Source organism: Gekko japonicus, unplaced genomic scaffold (assembly GCF_001447785.1).
Source record: "Gekko japonicus isolate JY-2015 unplaced genomic scaffold, Gekko_japonicus_V1.1 scaffold3919, whole genome shotgun sequence".
NCBI classification, from domain to species: domain Eukaryota; kingdom Metazoa; phylum Chordata; class Lepidosauria; order Squamata; family Gekkonidae; genus Gekko; species Gekko japonicus.
Window position 1 is genome coordinate 76,399 of NW_015172136.1, and position 19,194 is coordinate 95,592.

General features: G+C 47.3%; 1 protein-coding gene and 1 long non-coding RNA gene across 2 annotated transcripts in view; one reads left to right on the top strand and one right to left on the bottom strand.

Moving 5' to 3' along the window:
- The window catches only part of LOC107118655 (probable hydrolase PNKD), a 45,667-nt gene extending 38,840 nt beyond the window's left edge, over nt 1–6,827 (top strand). The window contains exons 6-8 of the mRNA XM_015421017.1: nt 813–899; nt 3,243–3,358; nt 6,481–6,827. Of these exons, the coding sequence (XP_015276503.1) occupies nt 813–899; nt 3,243–3,358; nt 6,481–6,654 (377 nt within the window). The 3' untranslated portion in view covers nt 6,655–6,827. The remainder of the gene's footprint in view (nt 1–812; nt 900–3,242; nt 3,359–6,480) is intronic.
- Nucleotides 6,828–15,908: 9,081 nt separating this feature from the next.
- The window catches only part of LOC107118657, a 6,824-nt gene continuing 3,538 nt past the window's right edge, over nt 15,909–19,194 (bottom strand). Inside the window, exons 3-5 of the long non-coding RNA XR_001482772.1 lie at nt 18,618–18,748; nt 17,552–17,682; nt 15,909–16,126 (exon numbers count right to left, since the gene is read on the bottom strand). This is a non-coding gene — a long non-coding RNA (uncharacterized LOC107118657). The remainder of the gene's footprint in view (nt 16,127–17,551; nt 17,683–18,617; nt 18,749–19,194) is intronic.

Consider the following 19,194-nt stretch of genomic DNA (forward strand, 5'->3'; position numbering starts at 1 on the left):
CCAAGGAAGATCTTGATTCCCACCATTGAGAAATAAATTGGAATTTGCCCCCTTCTGAGAAATCTGCAGTGGCCTTCCTTGTGCGTGAAGGGGGGGGAATTAAGGCATTGAAAAGCACCTGTGAATAACAGAGGAATGGTTTTATATATAGCTGCCAATAGCATACCGGCTTCGCTCAAAGGTGCTGGTTCTTACCTTAAAAGCCCTTTATGGCCAGGGCCCGACTTACCTGAGGGACCGCCTTTCCCCATATATACCCCAGGGAGCACTACAGTCAGGGTCGCAAAACCAATTGGCCCTCCCAGGTCCCAAGGACGCCGGGCTGGTTGCAACCAGGACCAGGGCTTTCTCGGTGGCGGCTCCACACTGGTGGAATGAGCTCCCGGAGGAGATCAGGGCCCCGCGGGACCTTTTTACAGTTCCGCACGGCCTGCGAGACGGAGCTCTTCCGCCAGGCTTTCAACTAGGAGCTGCCACCACTATTAACAACTTTAACAGCCTGTAGAGCCTGGTTCCTGGTCAGTTATCGACAGCCCAGGTGTACAGTTATGGAGTGTATTCATATGGAAACTGCCATCGTTATGATATCAAAGAACACAGCTAGCGCTTTAATATTTAATATGGTATTGTTTGAATTGACATGTTTTTAAGTGTTTTATGAAACCTTGAGTGTTATTATGGATTTTATCTTGTGTAAGCCGCCCTGAGTCTGCTTCGGCGGGGTAGAAGTGGAAAAACAAATAAATATAGAGATCGGGATTACTGATAAGTCCTTCCTTGCTAAATTAACTGCTTATTCCATATTCACGTAGGCCGTATATTCGAAGGGACTGCAGAAACAATGCTGGCATCACTAGACACAGCAGCTGACCTTGCAGAAGATACACTTCTGTGGCCAGGTGAATACTTTAACAGCTGTTTTACAGCTTCTTTTTATTCCATGCCTGTATGTCAGACCCTGGGGTTGTCGCATCGCATGGCACTGTGACATTCTTGCTTATAGGGGAGGCGGTTTTACCTTGAATTCACACTCTGACCGATTTCACATAAGAGCTGCGCCGCAGTCGCGCCTCCCTTTGCCCTGCTTCTATTGGCCAATTTCCCATTTGAAGCCGCGCGGCCCCATTTTGACCCGCAGCTTCGCCCAATTTTCCCCGCGGTTTCATGATCCTCAAAAAACAGGATCTTGTGTGAAATCGGTCTCTGTGTACCTAAACTTGGTAGTTTTCTGCTGCCACCAGGAATTAAAAATTCCAATTTTCTCTCTTTTGGTAGTATGACCTAGGGTCTGGGCACTTCAGAGGACTATGTGGCCCTGAGGAATTACTGTACTGATTCCAGGGTTAAGTTTAAACAAACATTGATTTATTTAATAAAGAACAAAATAGGTTTATGGCTATCTTGAACTGTTGCTGAAGAAAGGAACTTGTACATATAACTGGTGAAACTTGGTGTTACAGTCAGACTTCACTCTGACAGGCATAGACTCTCAGTATAATCTTTCTCTCTCTTCTATATAGCCACACAGACTAAACTGTTGGTCTTATTCACCCAGAATTAGACTCAAAATTCCATAGTCACACAGATCATGCTGTCTCTTCAAACTTCACACACAGAACTCCGTCCTAAAACTCAGAGTCACACAGACTCTCTTCAAAACTCTTCCATACTTGTCTCTCTCATATCACAGAATCCCCTCATACACACACACACACAGAATCCTCTCAAACACCCCTCCTCCCACACTCTCAGTCAGCAGCCAGTCAAATCGCCCTTTTCACCCTCTATCACTCTTCTCATGTTACTGCAGTCAAACTCAACATTTAAAGACACACACACACACCCAAACATGGAATCATTACAGGCACGGGTGGAGGGGGGGAGAAGAATATTCACTGCTAATGGACTGTTCAGAGGGCTCATGGATGACTGGTAGGAATACCTGAACTGATGTCTTTTTGTGCTCGATTCCCCTCCCATTTTGTAACATTAATATTGGACGTGTCTCTGTATGATTGAGACTGTGGACTGGGCGTGTAAATGCAGTCTATATGTCTCTGTATGAAACTGGTAGATGTAGATGCCACTGTCTACAGAACACGGCTGGGGCCTTGCAGACCTTTATCTGTGCACAACCCCATTGCAGCTAATTCAGGACTACTGCAGTCCCCAGTAATTACCCCACGGTATTGCTTGGGGCTTACTTCCGTAGTTTTGAGGTTACTCAGAGGAGAACGTGCATTTCTGCTTTCACACAAGCTAAATGACCTCAATAACCACCACCCGTTGGTCACCATTCCATTCCGGGGCAAGGTGCTTGAGTGGGCAGTGGCTGGCTGCACCGCCTCAAGGGATCTTGGGAGAGACTCAAGCCTAGGTTTGGAATGGAAATGGTCTTGGTCTCACGGATCGTCTCATCCACGCACTGAGACACCTGATCTGTGTCTATCTCTCCAGCCCTGCATGTGGAACAGGTAGCACTTCTGAGAAGGCTACCTTGGAGGTCCTGGCCTTGAGTTTCCTGCCTAGCCGCCTAAATTTTTCCTCCAGGACCTCGCGACTGCGTTTTCCCACAACGTTGGTGCCAACATGCACTATGACCACTGGCTCCTCCCAGCACTATCTACCAGCCTATCTAGAGAGAAGAAGAAGAAGAGATTGCTGGGTGGTGCTGGGGGAACGCTGCTCGTTCCTGTGGTACTCATGCTGTAGGTTCCAACAGGAATCCATCTTGTTGAGCCTGTGTTATTTAACATCTGCACGAAACCACTGGGAGAGATCCTCCAGGGAATTAGAGAGAAGGAGAGAAGAGATTGGATTTATAACCGGCCCTTCACTACCCAAAGGTGTCTCAGAGCGGCTTACAAACTCCTTTCCCTTCCCCTCCCCACAACAGACACCCTGTGAGGTAGGTGGGGCTGAGAGAGCTCTTGACAGAAACTGCTCTTTTTCAAGAACAGCTCTTATCAGAACTATGGTTTGGCCAAGGTCAACCAGTATGTGCAAGTGGAGGCGTGGGGAATCAAACCCGGTTCTCCCAGATTAGAGTCCGCGCACTTAACCACTACACCAAACTGACCCTCAATATAATAAATAAAACACGGGGCTTCGAGGGTGGTGGTTTTGTGAATTAGAGGAAGCACACTTTGAGCTTTGGTGGAATCAGAAGGGCTGAAAGGGAGCAACGGTTAGTCGGACTTCAAGGGCAATTGACCACACTGACGTCCTTTTCTCTGTTTTAGGACACGAGTATGCCTTAGAGTGTCTAATGTTTGCCAGTCTTCTGGAGGCCGAGAACCCTTTGCTGGGGCAGAAGCTGCAGTGGGTGAACCAACAACGGGCTGAGAGGAAAAGCACGGTGAGGAAGTGTGTGTGGATTTGGGAAAGAGAGAGAGACCGGGACAGAGATATAGTTTTTGTAGACCAGAAACTGCCACTGAAGAAGAAGAGGAAGAGGAAGAAGAAGAAGAAGAAGAGATTTAGATTTATACCCCGCCCTTCACTACCCGCAGGAGTCCCAGAGCGGCTCACAAATTCCTTTCCCTTCCCCTCTCCACAACAGACACACCCTGTGAGGTACGCAGGGCTGCGAGAGCTTTGACAGAAACGGCTCTTGAGAGAAGAGGAGATTGGATTTATACCCCGCCCTTTCACTACCCAAAGGAGTCTCGGAGCAGCTTACAAACTCCTCTCCCTTCCCCTCCCCACAACAGACACCCTGTGAGGTACGCAGGGCTGAGAGAGCTTTTACAGAAACGGCTCTTGAGAGAAGAGGAGATTGGATTTATACCCCACCCTTTCACTACCCAAAGGAGTCTCAGAGTGGCTTACAAACTCCTCTCCCTTCCCCTCCCCACAACAGACACACCCTGTGAGGTAGGTGGGGCTGAGAGAGCTCTGACAGAAACTGCTCTTTTTCAAGAACAGCTCTGATAGAACTACAGCTTGCCCAAGGTCATCCAGCAGCTGCAAGTGGGGGAGTGGGGAATCAAACCCAGTTCTCCCAGATTAGAGTCTGCGCACTTAACCACTACACCAAGCTGGGATGGGGGATAATTGATGTCATTTTGCATGGTTTATGGATGCAAGATTTAACCATCTATCCCTTCCCTTTCATTTGGTCTGCATTCATGCATTCCTCCTCCTCCCCCTGGAACCTCTTTGTTCTAAACACTGCAGGTGTTGTGGCATTCACCCAAGAACAGCGTCCTAGCTCTTCCTTCCCACTGGAAACACCTGTCTAGGGATTTTCCTGTGCGTGTCTTAGTTGAGCCATTTTGGGAGAGGGGGTTGTTTGTTTAATATTTGATTGAAATCTGGCTTATAGAAAGGCGGGGGGGGGATAGAAGAAGAAAGAAGGAAGGAAGGAAGGGGAAAAGTGGGGAAAAGCCAAGAAAAGTACAAAATAGGTTATAGTTAGAACATCTCTATCACGGGAAATATTTCATTATGAAAGGATCGTTAAAAAGCTAAAATAACATGTTGTTTGCTTCTGTTTGTCTTCAAATGTGTGCAGCGGTTTTCCAGAAGCTGCAGTATTGTTGGATGCAAGGAGGGATCCAGGGGGAGAGAGATCTGTTATCTGAAGTTCAGTTGTGATACCCGAAAATCTTCAGGCTCCACCTGAAGGTTGGCTACCCTAGGCATAGCAGTTAGCACTTCAGAGCAAGGGTCTGCCAGACCCAGGTTCTTGCTGTGGAAGCTAAGTGGGTGATTTTGGACCAGTCACAAACTTTCAGCCTAACCTACATCACAGGGTGGTTGTGAGATCAAAAGGGAGAGAGGAGAATGATGTAAGCTGCTTTGGCCCCCACTGTGGAGAAGAAGAAGAAGAGAAGAGATTGGATTTATACCCCGCCCTTCACTTGGAGTCTCAGAGCGGCTTACAAACTCCTTTCCCTTCCCCTCCCCACAACAGACACCCTGTGAGGTGGGTGGGGCTGAGAGAACTCTGACACAAACTGCTCTTTTCCAAGGACAGCTGTGCCAGAGCTTGTGACTGACCCAAGGTCACATCAGCAGGTGCAAGTGGAGGAGTGGGGGAATCAAACCCGGTTCTCCCAGATTAGAGTCCGCACACTTAACCACTACACCAAACTGGCTCTCCTGGGGAACCATTGCTGCCAATCTCTAGTGAGGGTTGGAGTTCACTCAGAATTAAAACTGCTCTCCAGATGGCAGAGATCAGCTCCCCTGGAGAAAACGGCTGCTTTGCAGGGTGGACTCTGTGTCATTATGCCCTGCTGAGGTCACTTCCCTCCTGCTTGGGTCCCCACTGAGGAGGAGAAAGACTGTACTTTTCCTAGAGGCTCCAGGTGTGTGTGTGTGGGAGAGATGGAAAGCTGAAGTCAGAGGGGCAGATAAAGGTAGGTTGATGGTTGGCTGGGAAGGAGATAGGGTTGCCACATCCAGGTTGGGACATTCCTGGAGATTTGAGGGATCGAGCCTGGAGAGGGTGGGCTTTGAGAAGGGGTGGGTCCTGAGACAGGTACAATGCCATAGACTCCACCCGCCAAACCAGCCATTTCCTCATGGGGAACCGTTGTTGCCAATCTCCAGGGGAGGGCTGGAAATCACTCAGAAATACAACTCCTCTTCAGGTGGCAAAGATCAGTTCCCCTGGAGAAAATGGTGGGCTCTGTGTCATTATACCCTGCTGAGGTCGCCATAGCAAATTGACACTGACTGTCCAAGGCCAGGGCACCCGTCCAGAGCCTCTTTCTAGAGCTCATTGTATTCATTTCCGCAACAGGCCTTATTCCTAGTAATAAATAAAGCTATATAGTAGAAGAAGGGATTGGATTTATACCCCGCCCTTCACTCTGAGTCTCGGAGCAGTTTACAGTCTCCTTCCCCTCCTCTCCCCACAACAGACACCCTGTGAGATAGGTGGGGGTGAGAGAGCTCTGAAAGAACTGCTCTTGAGAGAACGGCTCTGAAAGAACTTGTGACTGACCCATGGTCATCACCCAGCTGGCTGCATGTGGAGGAGTGGGGAATCAAACCCAGTTCTCCAGATTAGAGTCCACCGCTCTTAACCACTACACTAAGCTGGCTAAATAAAGCTAAAGATGGGGGGGTGGGGTTTTAAATAAAAGTTGGTTGGTAAGTAGGAAGGAGAGAAGCAAGTCAGGGAAGTGGAAAGGATATGGAGGCTGCCTGGAAGAGAGAGAAAGAGAGGCAATAGTGTGGGGAAGGGGATGCAGGGGGAAACTATGAGATCCCCACAAGTCTGTGTGGGTTCCCTGTTTGTGAATCTATAATGCACAACAGTGCAGTAATGTAGAGACGGGAATAACAGATCAAATCCAAACACTTTCAAACTATTCCACTGTGCGTATTTTTAAGTGTTTTGGAATGAAGGTGTTCACCTTCCGACTTGCGCTCCTATAAACATGGATATTGTAGACGACTGTAAAGTGCAGTGACTGTTGCCTCCGCTCCTTCAAATGCGTCGTTCCCATTCTGTTCCTCTCACAGTGTCCTTCCACCATTAGCGAGGAGAAGCAATACAATCCCTTCCTGCGCACTCACTGTCGGGAGGTGCAGGAAGCTGTGGGCCTCCAGTGCCAAAGGGATGAGAACTGGGACATCTTCCGGGCCCGGGTGCTGAAGGAAGTGCGACGGCGAAAGGACGTCTTCAAAGCAAACTAGCGGGGCGCTTGTGGCAGCAGTCTGGAGTGAAGCCTCTGTCAGAAGAATCGGGTCACAAAACGGGTTCTGCGCTACTGAGGGAAGGATCGACTTGGACGTCGATCTCTCCCACAATGTGAAGTAAATGGAATGGAAACACCGACGTTCAGGCTGTTTCCCCAAGTTTTGGTTTGCCAGCGTTGCGTACTCACATGACGTCAGACGGGGCCTGCAGCCTGTCCTGTCAAGCTGTCGTCTCCGGGAGGACGGAATGGATTTTTGTGAAATTCAGCGTGAAAGGGCACCTTCTTTACGTCCCATTGCTTCCCACCTTAACCTGCTCTGGGTGGATGAGGCGGTGTGGGATTAATGCTTGGAAGGAAAAAAAAAACCCTGGAAATTTGTGACTGTTTTTAAATTTTGTATGTTTGAGTGTGCCTGCCTATTTGCTAGCTCAGGGGAGCTTCCGCTCGCTCTCCTGGGTCTTGTCGCAAGCACAATTTCAACACTTTGTCCACTCGTTTGGAGAGACGAGTGCACACGTGTGAAACTGAAGCACTTTTTTTGATCTTTTAACTCCTGTCTTAGCACATAAAAAGGAACCTTCTCCTTCCTCTTTCTCGTTGTCTTGGGGCAGTTTAAGCACCTTCTAAGGCCACCCAAATCCAGGAGGAGAGGATTGTGTTATACATCTTCAGTTTGCTCCTTCTTTTCTGGCTTTTCGGTAACATTTTTTAAAAAAAACAACTTTTTTTTCTGCAGTCAAGCACACGGACTCTTCCTGAAACAAAAAGGCTCTAGTTTGTGGCACAAAATTCTTGAAAGATCGGTATCCAGGCTTGTTCAACATCCCATCACTTCTCCACTTGCCCCACAAAGCACGAGCACTCCTAGAGTTCAGACCAACAATGGAACCAGAGAGGCATACTTCCTCCTACCTGTGGGAGTTATGTGCCAGTCCGGAAACAGAGCATGGTGCGCTATGTAACTTCTTTCTATACACTTTACGTTGCAAGTGTGTCGACAGGAGAGATGTAGATGAGCATTACGGCAGTGGAGACGTTTTGCTGAGACTTGGGGCTGCGTCCACATGACAAGAATTCTCCCATTTCCTCGTCAGTGTAGCTGCACATGCACTGGCAATGAAGTATCCTCACGGAAGGTGTGTGTTCACTTTCCTCCATTAGCTGCCGCTTTCCCTGCGTTTTCCCCTTACCACTCCACCGCTAAGACTTTTGTTCTGGCTTTAAAAACAAAAAATCGGTAGATGTCTGTAGCACAACGATGGATTGCCATGATCCGATAGCTCCTCTGAATTCCCAGATTTAATTTTTTTTTTTTTTAAGGAAGTCTCTAGCCTTTTCAAACGGAACTCCAGAATTCAGAGGAGTTAGCAGGTGCACTCCATCGCTAAAACATTTGTTCTGGCTTAAAAAAAAAATCGGTAGATGTCTGTAGCACAACGATGGATTCTCATGATCCCATAGCTCCTCTGAATTCCCAGATTTAATTTTTTTTTTTTTAAGGAAGTCTCTAGCCTTTTCAAACGGGACTCTGGAATTCAGAGGAGTTAGCAGGGGTGGCAGTAGATTGTGCCCGAGTATAGCAATTGCCATTTTAAAAGCGAACCAGAAAAATCATGCCTGGCGAGGTGGTGATGTGTCTACGGGGGTGAGAAAAAAACGGTGTCAGTATGGTCAGCCCCTTCAGAAATGCAAACCTTTTCTGCCTGTGTGCTGTACACAAAGGTGTTTTCTGACCTTTCCAAAAGGATTGTTACAAACCATCTTTGGGAAAGATTACAAAGCAAAGTGAACTGCTAGGGGATGATATCATGTGAATGTTTGGGGGGGGGGGGAAGGCACTCCAGCAAAACCCTCTGTGTGGAAGCCACCTTTATTACCAGCAGTGTGGCCTTATGGTTGCTTATTGTGTGCAGGTATACGAATTAGGCTTCTATTAATATGTTGCTCTGTTAATAATGGAGAGTTGTTAAGAAGGGCTGACAATTTGTTAATTTCTTAAACATGATGCAAGTTATTTGCATTTCTGACACACACTACATTGTGTCCTGTCCTGTCTTGTCTTGGGGCTCCACAAATACTTGATAAGTTTTGCAAAAATTTAGATAATCTTTTTTGATTTTTTTTTTGTCGTGAAGTTTAATGAGCTGCTATTATGATTTCCGTCTTCAAATGCTGAGGCCCCGTGGTGTAAACTAAAACCCCTAAATACCCAAGAATAAAAGTTTACGATTGTGTACACTGTTTAGTGTCAAATCATTGAAAAATGTATTCATTACAGTCCAAACTATTCAGGTTTAATTCAGGGGGAATGGATTTCTTCATAAAGCATGAAAAGTGTAGGTTGGGCTATGCAGCTGTACGTCTCATGAAGAACTCTGAAGTTGGCGGCGGATAGTTCTGCCCATAAGAAGTAAGGCACAGCCTTGTTGGAACAAGTGTCTCTTTTCGCTGTGTAATGAATATTAAGATTGGATCTAACACAAGATTTGATTTATTCATTTATTAGCCTTATGTCCCGCCCTCCCCCGCAAGCGGTCTCAGGGCGGGTCAGCACATTCCAGTCAGCAACATGATAACAATAAAACACGATATACAACAACAGCAATTCATTTTATTCGGCCAACGACCAGTACAAGTCAAACATAAAAGCTTTAACAGTAAAGTCAATAGAAAGTAAAATTGGTCTGATCCAGGGCTATTTTTGGGCAGGAACGCACAGGAACGGAGTTCCGGCTGGCTCCCGAGTCGACCACGCCCAGCAGGAACTCATTAGCATAATAGGCCACACCCAACAGCATAAACTCATTAGGATTGGCTACATTAGGGGTGTGTGGCCTAACATGCAAAGGAGTTCCTGCTACAAAAAAAGCCCTGGGTCTTGACAACAGACAAGGTAAACAGAATAAGAAGCAAAAGGTGGGTATGGCTGGATGACACCACTTCTGGTAACATGGGGTTGCGGCCTAATATGCTAATGAGCTGTGCTGTTAGGGTGAGGCCTAATATGCTAATGAGTTCATGCTGGGCTTTTTCTACAAAAAAAGCCCTGGTCTGATCCATTGGCATCGATTGATTAAAATCTGTACATAAAATTCCTCTACGAATTCTACAGGCTACTGAATTTTTTTTTGGCACAACTAATAGTAACCTGTTGATTAGCACCCATTAAAAATTCCTTTACAATATAAACGTCGGAACATCCTGAAAGATTATTAAGTCAAGGGGAAATTATTTTAGAACACGCTTCCTGATAAAAGCGACAGGGGAATATTACATGTTACAGGGTTCTTTTTGTAGCAGGAATTCCTTTGCATATTAGGCCACACACCCCCTAATGTAGCCAATCCTCCAAGACCTCACAGAGCTCTGCTTACAGGGGCTACTGTAAGCTCTTGGAGGGTTGGCTACATCGGGGTTTGTCGCCTAATATGCAAAGGAGTTCCTGCTACAGAAAGAGCTCTGCATGTGCATCTGATTCCACCTCTTTAGTACCACACAGACAAATCCTTCATGGGAGTCTTTTTATTATATCTCCCCTCTAGAACTGCAGAGGGAAAGACACGCCATCTCACAAAACCTGATATAAAAACAAACAAACTGAATACATTTAACATCAGGGGTCGTTTCGTACAAAAAGAGGTGCAGGAGCTCATTAGCATAACTCATTAGCTTAACTTATTTGCATATGCCACACCCCCTGACATCACTGGAAGTGTGTCAGAAGGCAACACCCACCGCTCAGGCTCCACTGGACTGTTTTGGATTGCTAGCTATGGGGGGAGGGGGACGTGCAGATCTGTCCTCGCAGAGGAGGGAGAGCTTGTACCTGAATAAAACTTGGTCTTAAAGGTGCCACTGGACTGTTTTGGGCCCACCCCCTGGGCATGTGCCCACCCCCTGGGCTTTTTACTGCCAGAGCTCCGCTCCTGTGCACTCTCGCAGGAAAGGACCCCTGTTTAACATTAAAAAAACAAAGGATAAAAATGTAAAGATCAAGTTTCAGTCTAATCAAAATAGATGGGGACTGCTCAAGGCAGATTCGTGGTGCTTCCTGTGGCGATGTTCTGTTGGGTCCTTTGTGAGCAGGGCAAATTGTAACGAAACGTCATGAGCCCTGCAACAATGTGGGGCGGTGGGAGCTGGGGAGGCCCAAATGGTTAGACGACCGTCACCTCGACCAGAGGCCTGGTGGAACAGCTCAGTTTTACAGGCCCTGTGGAACTAATACATCCCGCAGGGTCCTGGTTTCAACAGGGACCATGTTCCGCCAGACCGGGACTAGGGCGGAAAAAACCCCTGGCCTTGGCCGAGGCTAAACGGACATCTTTTGAACTGGAGACTGCCAGGAGATGTTGCTCGGCGGAGCACGAAGCTCTCTGGGGCACATATGGGAAGAGAATAAATTCAGCTTCAGTTGATTGCCTTTAGCCATAGGCCCTATGTTCTGTGTGCCTCGGCATCTAGTCATGCCGGCCACATGACCATGGAAATGTCTTCGGACAGCGCTGGTTCTTCGGCTTGGAAACGGAGATGAGTGCCGCAACCCTAGAGCCTATTATACAAAAACAACCTTCCCGTTCCAGGTTTCTTTTAGTGTGTCCCCCCCCTTTGTGTTTTTATAATCTTTTGTTCCTTTTTGCATCTATCTCGTTGCTTCTTACGACCCGTATTTATTTATAATGCTATAGATGCAGTAACATAAGCACTGTTAAGAATGACGGCTGCCCAGGGGCATAATAGGATATAGGGTATTCGTATGAAACCCCCCCCCCACTGCCCTGGCCAATTAGCTACCCTCCCGCGCGCAGGAAAAAGAGCTCTGGCTGTTGAGCGCTGAAGCTGGGAACCAAACTCTCCCACGGTCCCTGGGAAAAACAGACATCAACATCACCACCTACAAAACTTATAGATAAGCGTTGCACCAGCAAAGAAGCACAGAAGGAATGCAGTAGCAATTAGAACATAACTATCCTCCCCACCCCCATGGCAGCATAGCTGACAGCGCCCCTCGGTGTGTTCGAGCCATACTTTCGGGACACAAATACTTGTCCGCAGGACTTAATTCTCTCTGGTGATCCAAAGTTCCACACTGCAGATTTAAGCAAGCATCAAATGTAACTGTTTGGAATTTCTCTGCTCTGGTGAGATGAATCCAGAACCTGACTGGGTATCCAGCCCTTCCCCTCCATTTGTCATCCTCTCTTAATTTTTCTGTGTCAGGAGCCATCGATCTTCCTCCTAGGCTCTGGATGGGGAAAATGGAGAAGAGCGTCCACACTGTGACCAATATTGGTTCCATATCCAAACAAAGATAGTGAATAATAATAGGTAATAAAGGTAATAATATTGCAATGCAGGCTTCATGCTGCTCTGGTTCTCCTATTTCATCAGTATCCCTGTTTACTGATCCAGCTGAGCTCTGAGCAGGAGACAAGAGCTGCTAGAGGGGTGAGTGTTTTTTTACTTGCTTTCAGCTGAGGGGATTCAACTGTGTCATAATAAATAGGTGATTTTAACTACCCACACATTGATTGGGTCAATATGTGTTCTAGTCGAGAAAAAGAGATTTGAGTTTCTAGACACTCTAAATGACTGTGCTATGGAGCAGATGGTCACGGAACCTACCAGGGGAGAGGCGATCCTTGATTTGGTCCTAAGTAACACTCAAGACCTGGTGAGAGATGTAAAAGTGATTGCACCGCTTGGGAACAGTGATCATAATGTTGCTGAGTTCAACATTTGTATAAATAGGGATCTGTCCTCACAGAGGAGGGAGAGCCCAACTGAGGGCTGCTGGGAGCAGGGGGCGGGGCTTGTTGCATGTGCCCACCCCCTGGGCTCCTTGCTGCCAGAGCTCCACTCCTGTGCCCTCCCGCAGGAAATGACCCCTGGGCATAGAAAAGATACAGGGCAGCAATTAAACCAATAAAGTGGGAAGGAAGAACTGAGTGGTTCTAATTGCCATCCAAAACAAGGCAGGTGGACCTCAGTTTAAAAACCTAACCTGTAAAGCTCTGACTGCTGTACTTAGAACCAATGCTTGGGGTGGAAGGAGCGTGAAATCTGGATTATCTCTGCTTCGACTACCTGTTAAAATTACTTTGTTCTCCCGCGGCATCTTGATGTGTTTTCTGGAGTTACAAGGCCGCCAATGGACAGGAGTATCTCATGCAAGAACACTAGATCCATGGGCGTAGACTTTCCAATTTCCCGGGGGGGAGGGGCCAGAGGGGCCCCGTCCCTCCCTCCCGCCAGGCAGAAGAGGCCGAAAGAAGAGTGGAGATCCAGGCCAGGAAAGGGGCATTTTATTGAGCCAGCAGGGGTGGCCAAACTTGCTTCTTGTAGGAGCCACATAGGTGAAATGTCAGATGCTCAAGAGCCACAAAGAGAATTGGGAATTTAAAAGGGGGATAATGGCGATTTCCACTGCTTCCCCTCTTCCCCCTGCAGACCCCACAACTGTGCCTTTTGCACAAGAAAAAAGACCCAGACAAGTCCCTGGTCTCCAGCAAGCCAGCTTCTGCCTCCTCCTCCTCAGCCTTTCCTTTATTCAAAGTAGCCTGGGCAGACAACTGTCCTGAGAAGAAAGAAGGTTAAGGAAGCCTTACCCTTCCATTCAAGAAGCCTATGAGCTTCTTTTTTAATGCTCCTGCATAGTTCCTTCATTACATTTGCAAGAAGGTGGCTAGAAAGTACAATCAAACCTATGAGTTTCAAGTATGTAATAAGGGCCTTAAGACAGGGATAAAGGTTGCTTATCTTTTCACCTTTGCTCACAAGACTCCACAGCTTAGAGGGAACATTGGTTGCAACGTAACTTGATTCTCCCACCCACCAGTATATTCACTACTTTCTGGGGCAGTTGTCTGTCTGGTTATTTCCCACACATGTATAGGGCTGTCGTTAATTTTCCTTAGAAACCACCATGGACTCAATTCACTCCAACTATTTCCTTGTTTGTCTGGTCAAAACCCATGCAGAGAAAGTCGGTGGAAACCTCACTCCCCATATAGGTATTCTGTACCAGGCACGCAATTGTTATTCAGTTTCTAACTCAAGACGGCCGAGTGTCCAAGTATCCAGACAGCCACTGGTGCATTGAAACAGTTGGAAAATGGATGCGACCTGACATGCAGATTCGACCACTGTACTTTGCAACCCATGTATAACTTTCAGTTGACTCGTGGAACACCCAATGCAACGTGCATATTGAAAATAAATTATTGACTAATACTACTGGAAGATGTTTGTATGACACGCAGGAATAGTGGCTAAGTAAGAGTAGAATGGAAAACTATAGGACTTTTTGAAACATTTACTGAAGGTTTGTTCAGACGAAGAGACGAAACGGAACTCAATCCAGAAGTTCTCGTCAACAACCACAAATACTTCATAATAATTACAACAATTTCATGTATCTTAAGAATCACAATTACTGCATGTATCCTTATTAATTGTATTTATTTGTCACAAGACTGTTATTTACACTTACACTTTGAGATCAATAATATAACTGATATAATGTTTGAATATATTTAGCGTCTTGTATGCCGGTCTGTTTTTTATGTTTACCCATGTATAACTGGGAATCATTACATTTACTGCGAACCACTCAAATCAGCGTTGCCCTGGACTCTATTCCAGACAACAAATGCTAAGAAGCATCTTTACGCCTAGAACCTCTAAACCAGGGGTGTCAAACTCATTCGCTATGAGGGCCAGATCTGACATAAATGAGACATCGTTGGGCCGGGCCACGCGTGTCATAAAATGTAGTGCCAGGGAACGGAGATATAAACTTTATAAAGGACACAAACACACAGAGGTTTTTTATTTTACTTAAAATTAAAAAATGCTTTAAACATTAGCACTCTTGCAACATTTTATTGAACAGTGTCTGATAACTGACACCTCTTGCTCTGAATTACTGCATCAAAACGTCTGTGCTGTAACAACCCTGAGTATGCTGTTCGGGTGTGTATCTGTAAGCCGCAAACCCACCGTGACGTAGCAGCAGCAGAACTGGAAGAAGCAGCAGAAGAGGGCCAGTTCCACTACGGGCCCGATAGAAGCCCTCCGGAGTCCTAATCCGGCCCCCACCCCTGCTGGCCCAAACAAACATACAATGTAAACTGGGTAGACACTAGACAACGAGATTTTCCACCTAAATTTTTGAAAGAGTAAGAGTCCAGTACCAATTTAAAGACTTACAAGATCTGGGGCAGAGTGTGCACTTTTCTGAGTCACAGATGAAGTGAGCGGTGACTCATGGCAGCTCATCCCGCCACAAATTTTGTCACATCTTTAAGGTGCGACTGGAGTCTTGCTCTTTTCTACTGCTACAGACGGACATGGCTACCCATCTTGATATAAGCCTTTTAAGCATCTTTAAAGAATGGCTTCTTGTGCCGGGCCTCCGTTGGAAGGCCTCTTTGCAAAAGGAGCGTTCAGACACAGGTAATCCTCAGCTATGACCTGTTTTCTACTTCTAAGTCTCCCCCACACTTTCAGGGCCATTCGAGCTCATCAGAGTTGCAGGCACGAAGCCCAAAGAAGAAGAAGAAGAAAAGAGAAGAAGAGATTGGATTTATACCTCACCCTTCACTACCCAAAGGTGTCTCAGAGCGGCTTACAAACTCCTTTCCCTTCCCCTCCCCACAACAGACACCCTGTGAGGTAAAAGGAGAAGAGATTGGATTTATACTCCGCCCTTCACTACCCAAAGGAGTCTCAGAGCGGCTCCTTTCCCCTCCCCTCCCCACAACAGACACCCTGTGAGGTAAAAGAAGAAGAGATTGGATTTATACCCCGCCCTTCACTACCCAAAGGTGTCTCAGAGCGGCTTACAAACTCCTTTCCCTTTCCCTCCCCACAACAGACACCCTGTGAGGTAAAAGAAGGAGAAGAGATTGGATTTATACCCCGCCCTTCACTACCCAAAGGTGTCTCGGAGCGGCTTGCAAACTCCTTTCCCTTCCCTTCCCCTCCCCACCACAGACACCCTGTGAGGTAAAAGAAGAAGAGGAGATTGGATTTATACCCCGCCCTTCACTACCCAAAGGTGTCTCAGAGCGGCTTACAAACTCCTTTCCCTTCCCCTCCCCACAACAGACACCCTGTGAGGTAGGTGGGGCTGAGAGAGCTCTTGACAGAAACGGCTTTTTTTCAAGAACAGCTCTTATCAGAGCTATGGCTTGCCCAAGGCCATCCAGTCAGGTGCAAGTGGAGGAGTGCGGAATCAAACCCGGTTCTCCCAGATTAGAGTCCGCACACTTAACCACTACACCAAACTGGCTCTCCCTCAACGGGAACGTACAGATGCTAAACTAGGCTTGCTTGCTTGGTCAGAAACGCACCCCTGGGACCAAAATGAACTTCAGCTCCTCAAGGGGAGGACCTCGGGTGCCTGTCATGGTGGGGATGCTCTGTGTCTTCAAGTCGTTTCTATTTTTCGTTGCTCAGCAAACCTGGGGACAAGAAAAAGGCCGGATTAGGGCAAGAATATATACAGTCTCATGGCTCCAGTAACTTTCAGAGCTGAGCTTCAGAATCCAGAACTTCCACACGCAGAAAAGCTTCAGACAGGGATAACTTCTGCATCATCAATAGCTCAGCTCTGTATAATTCTGAGAAACTACCCATGGCAAAAAGAAGCAGGTTTCGGCCTGGCTTCGTCCCGCCCCACAGCACATCTTGCAGATACTCTGCAAAACTTCCTCCTTCCAGTAAACAGACAGGGGCACGTCTAGAGGGGTCCCTGTCAAGCGACACAGATCGAGGCTGGGGATTTTTTCCACCTATTTGGTTGCATCACGTATACAAACACGAGGTTCTGAATGGCGAACAAAAGGGTGCGCTCTCCCACTCCCACGCTCTCCAAACCCCTTCTCAAGAGGCGGAACAGTCCGATTCACCAAAACGCACAAGGGATAGGTGGAACGGACACGATCAAGCAATTCTGCCAAAGCGAAGCAGTACTTCTCATCCTTTGAATTTGTATGTAAATATTGGGTGCTGCATCAGGAATACTTGGGGGCTGCTATGTGCCCACGTGCATGGAGAGTTAAGTGGTTTGATGGGCGAAATATTAGCCAGCTCTTGAGACTATTATCAGTTCAAGAGGCTGGTCAGGCAGTGCCTGGGCTTGTCCGAAGATCAACTCGGGCTTTTCTCCCAAAAGGTGATCCTGAAGCCCAAGGAAACCTATGCTGCGTTTATGCCACTCCTAAACAGACTCTTGACCGTGTTTGTGTGGGAGGAGAAAGGGAGGAGATTGGACTTATGCCCCGCCCTTCACTACCCAAAGGAGTCTCAGAGCGGCTTAAACTCCTTTCCCTTCCCCTCCCCACAACAGACAACCTGTGAGGTAAAAGAAGAAGAGATTGGATTTATACCCCCCGCCCTTCGCTACCCGAAGGAGTCTCAGAGCGGCTTACAAACTCCTTTCCCTTCCCCTCCCCACAACAAGCACCCTTGTGAGGTAGGTGGGGCTGAGAGAGCTGACAGAAACTGCTCTTTTCCCAAGAACAGCTCTTATCAGAACTACAGCTTGCCCAAGGTCATCCAGCAGGTGCAAGTGGAGGAGTTGGGGAATCAAACCCGGTTCTCCCAGAATAACCACTACACCAAACTGTGAACATGTCCCTGATTGAAGGAAGATTATGACTAATTCTTTGAAAATATTTGTTTTAGAGATTTATACCCCGCTTTCCTCCCCAACGGGGACCCCTAGTGGCTTAGATCATTCTCCCCTCTTCCATTTTATCCTTACAACAACCCTGTGAGGTAGGATAGACTGAGTGTGTCTGCCTGAGGCATGGTCACCTAAAAAGCATGAAGCCCAAAGAGGGAAATCCCTCAACGAGAATGTACAGATGCTAAACCAGGCTTACTTGCTTACTCAGAAATACACCCCTGGGACCAAAATGAACTTCAGCTCCTCAACGGGAGGACCTCGGGTGTCTGTAACGGTGGGGATGCTCTGCGTCTTCCAGGTGTTTCTATTTTCCGTTGCTCCGCAAACCTGGGGAGAAGAAAAGGGCCGGATTAGGGCAAGAATATATACAGTCTCATGGCTCCAGTAACTTTCAGAGCTGAGCTTCAGAATCCAGAACTTCCACACACAGAAAAGCTTCAGACAGGGATAACTTCTGCATCATCAATAGCTCAGCTCTGTATAATTCTGAGAAACTACCCATGGCAAAAAGAAGCAGGTTTCGGCCTGGTTTTGTCCTGCCCCACAGCACATTTTTGCGGATACTCTGCAAAACTTCCTCCATCCAGTGAACACACAGGGGCATGTCTTGAGGGGTACCTGTCAAGCGACACAGATCGTGGTGGGAGAGTTTCCACCTCTTGGGCTGCATGACATCTACAACCACGAGGTTCTCAATGGCGAACAAAAAGGTGCGCTCTCCCCCTCCCGCTTCCTCGAAACCCCTTCCCAAGAGGCAGCGCAGTCTGATTCCCCAAAACGCACAAGGGATAGGTGGAATGGACATGAACAGACAACCCTGCCAAAGCAAAGCAGGTGGATACATTCGGGGCCCGCAGGGGTGACTTAGAAACCCCTTGATGCTCTGCCACGGGGTCCACGGTGGAAGAAAACGGAAGGGCGAAGGTCCCTCTCGCAGCACAAAGGGATTCTTTGATTAACAGAGAGGCCACCTCTTGGCGCCCAAAGTCCCTCCCCCCCCAAGACAGCACACAACAAATTTAAAAGACTTAAAAAACAAGACCACTCAGTAAACAGACTACCGTGTAAACGTACGCTGGAATACATGGTTAGTTTCTCCAGTGCCACCAGACTCCTCCCGTTCCATTTCCAACACCGTGAAGGAGCACACTGTCGGAAGCCACGGAGACCTCGTCAGACCCTCCGCCCCTCACAGAGGCACGAAGCCAAGAGAGAGAGAGAAATCCCTCAACGAGAACGTACAGATGCTCAACCAGGCTTACTTGCTTACTCAGAAATGCACCCCTGTGACCAAAATGAACTTCAGCTCCTCAAGGGGAGGACCTCAGATGCCTGTCATGGTGGGGATGCTCTGTGTCTTCCAGTCGTTTCTATTTTTCGTTGCTCAGCAAACCTGGGGACAAGAAGGCGGCCGGATTAGGGCAAGAATATATACAGTCTCATGGCTCCAGTAACTTTCAGAGCTGAGCTTCAGAATCCAGAACTTCCACACACAGAAAAGCTTCAGACAGGGATAACTTCTGCATCATCAGTAGCTCAGTTCTGTATAATTCTGAGAAACTACCCATGGCAAAAAGAAGCAGGTTTCGGCCTGGCTTCGTCCCGCCCCCCAGCACATCTTGCAGATACTCTGCAAAACTTCCTCCTTCCAATAAACCGACATCTAGAGTAGATACGTAAAATTTCCAGAAATTTTGAAGCTTGGGCAAAAATCCGGAACTTTTTGAAAAAATTGCTACGTTAGCGCTTCTTTTTTCTTTTCCAGATTGAAAACCATTCTATTACTTTAGGAACATAAAATATGACTATGGACATTTTTACTTGGTATGAAATTATCAC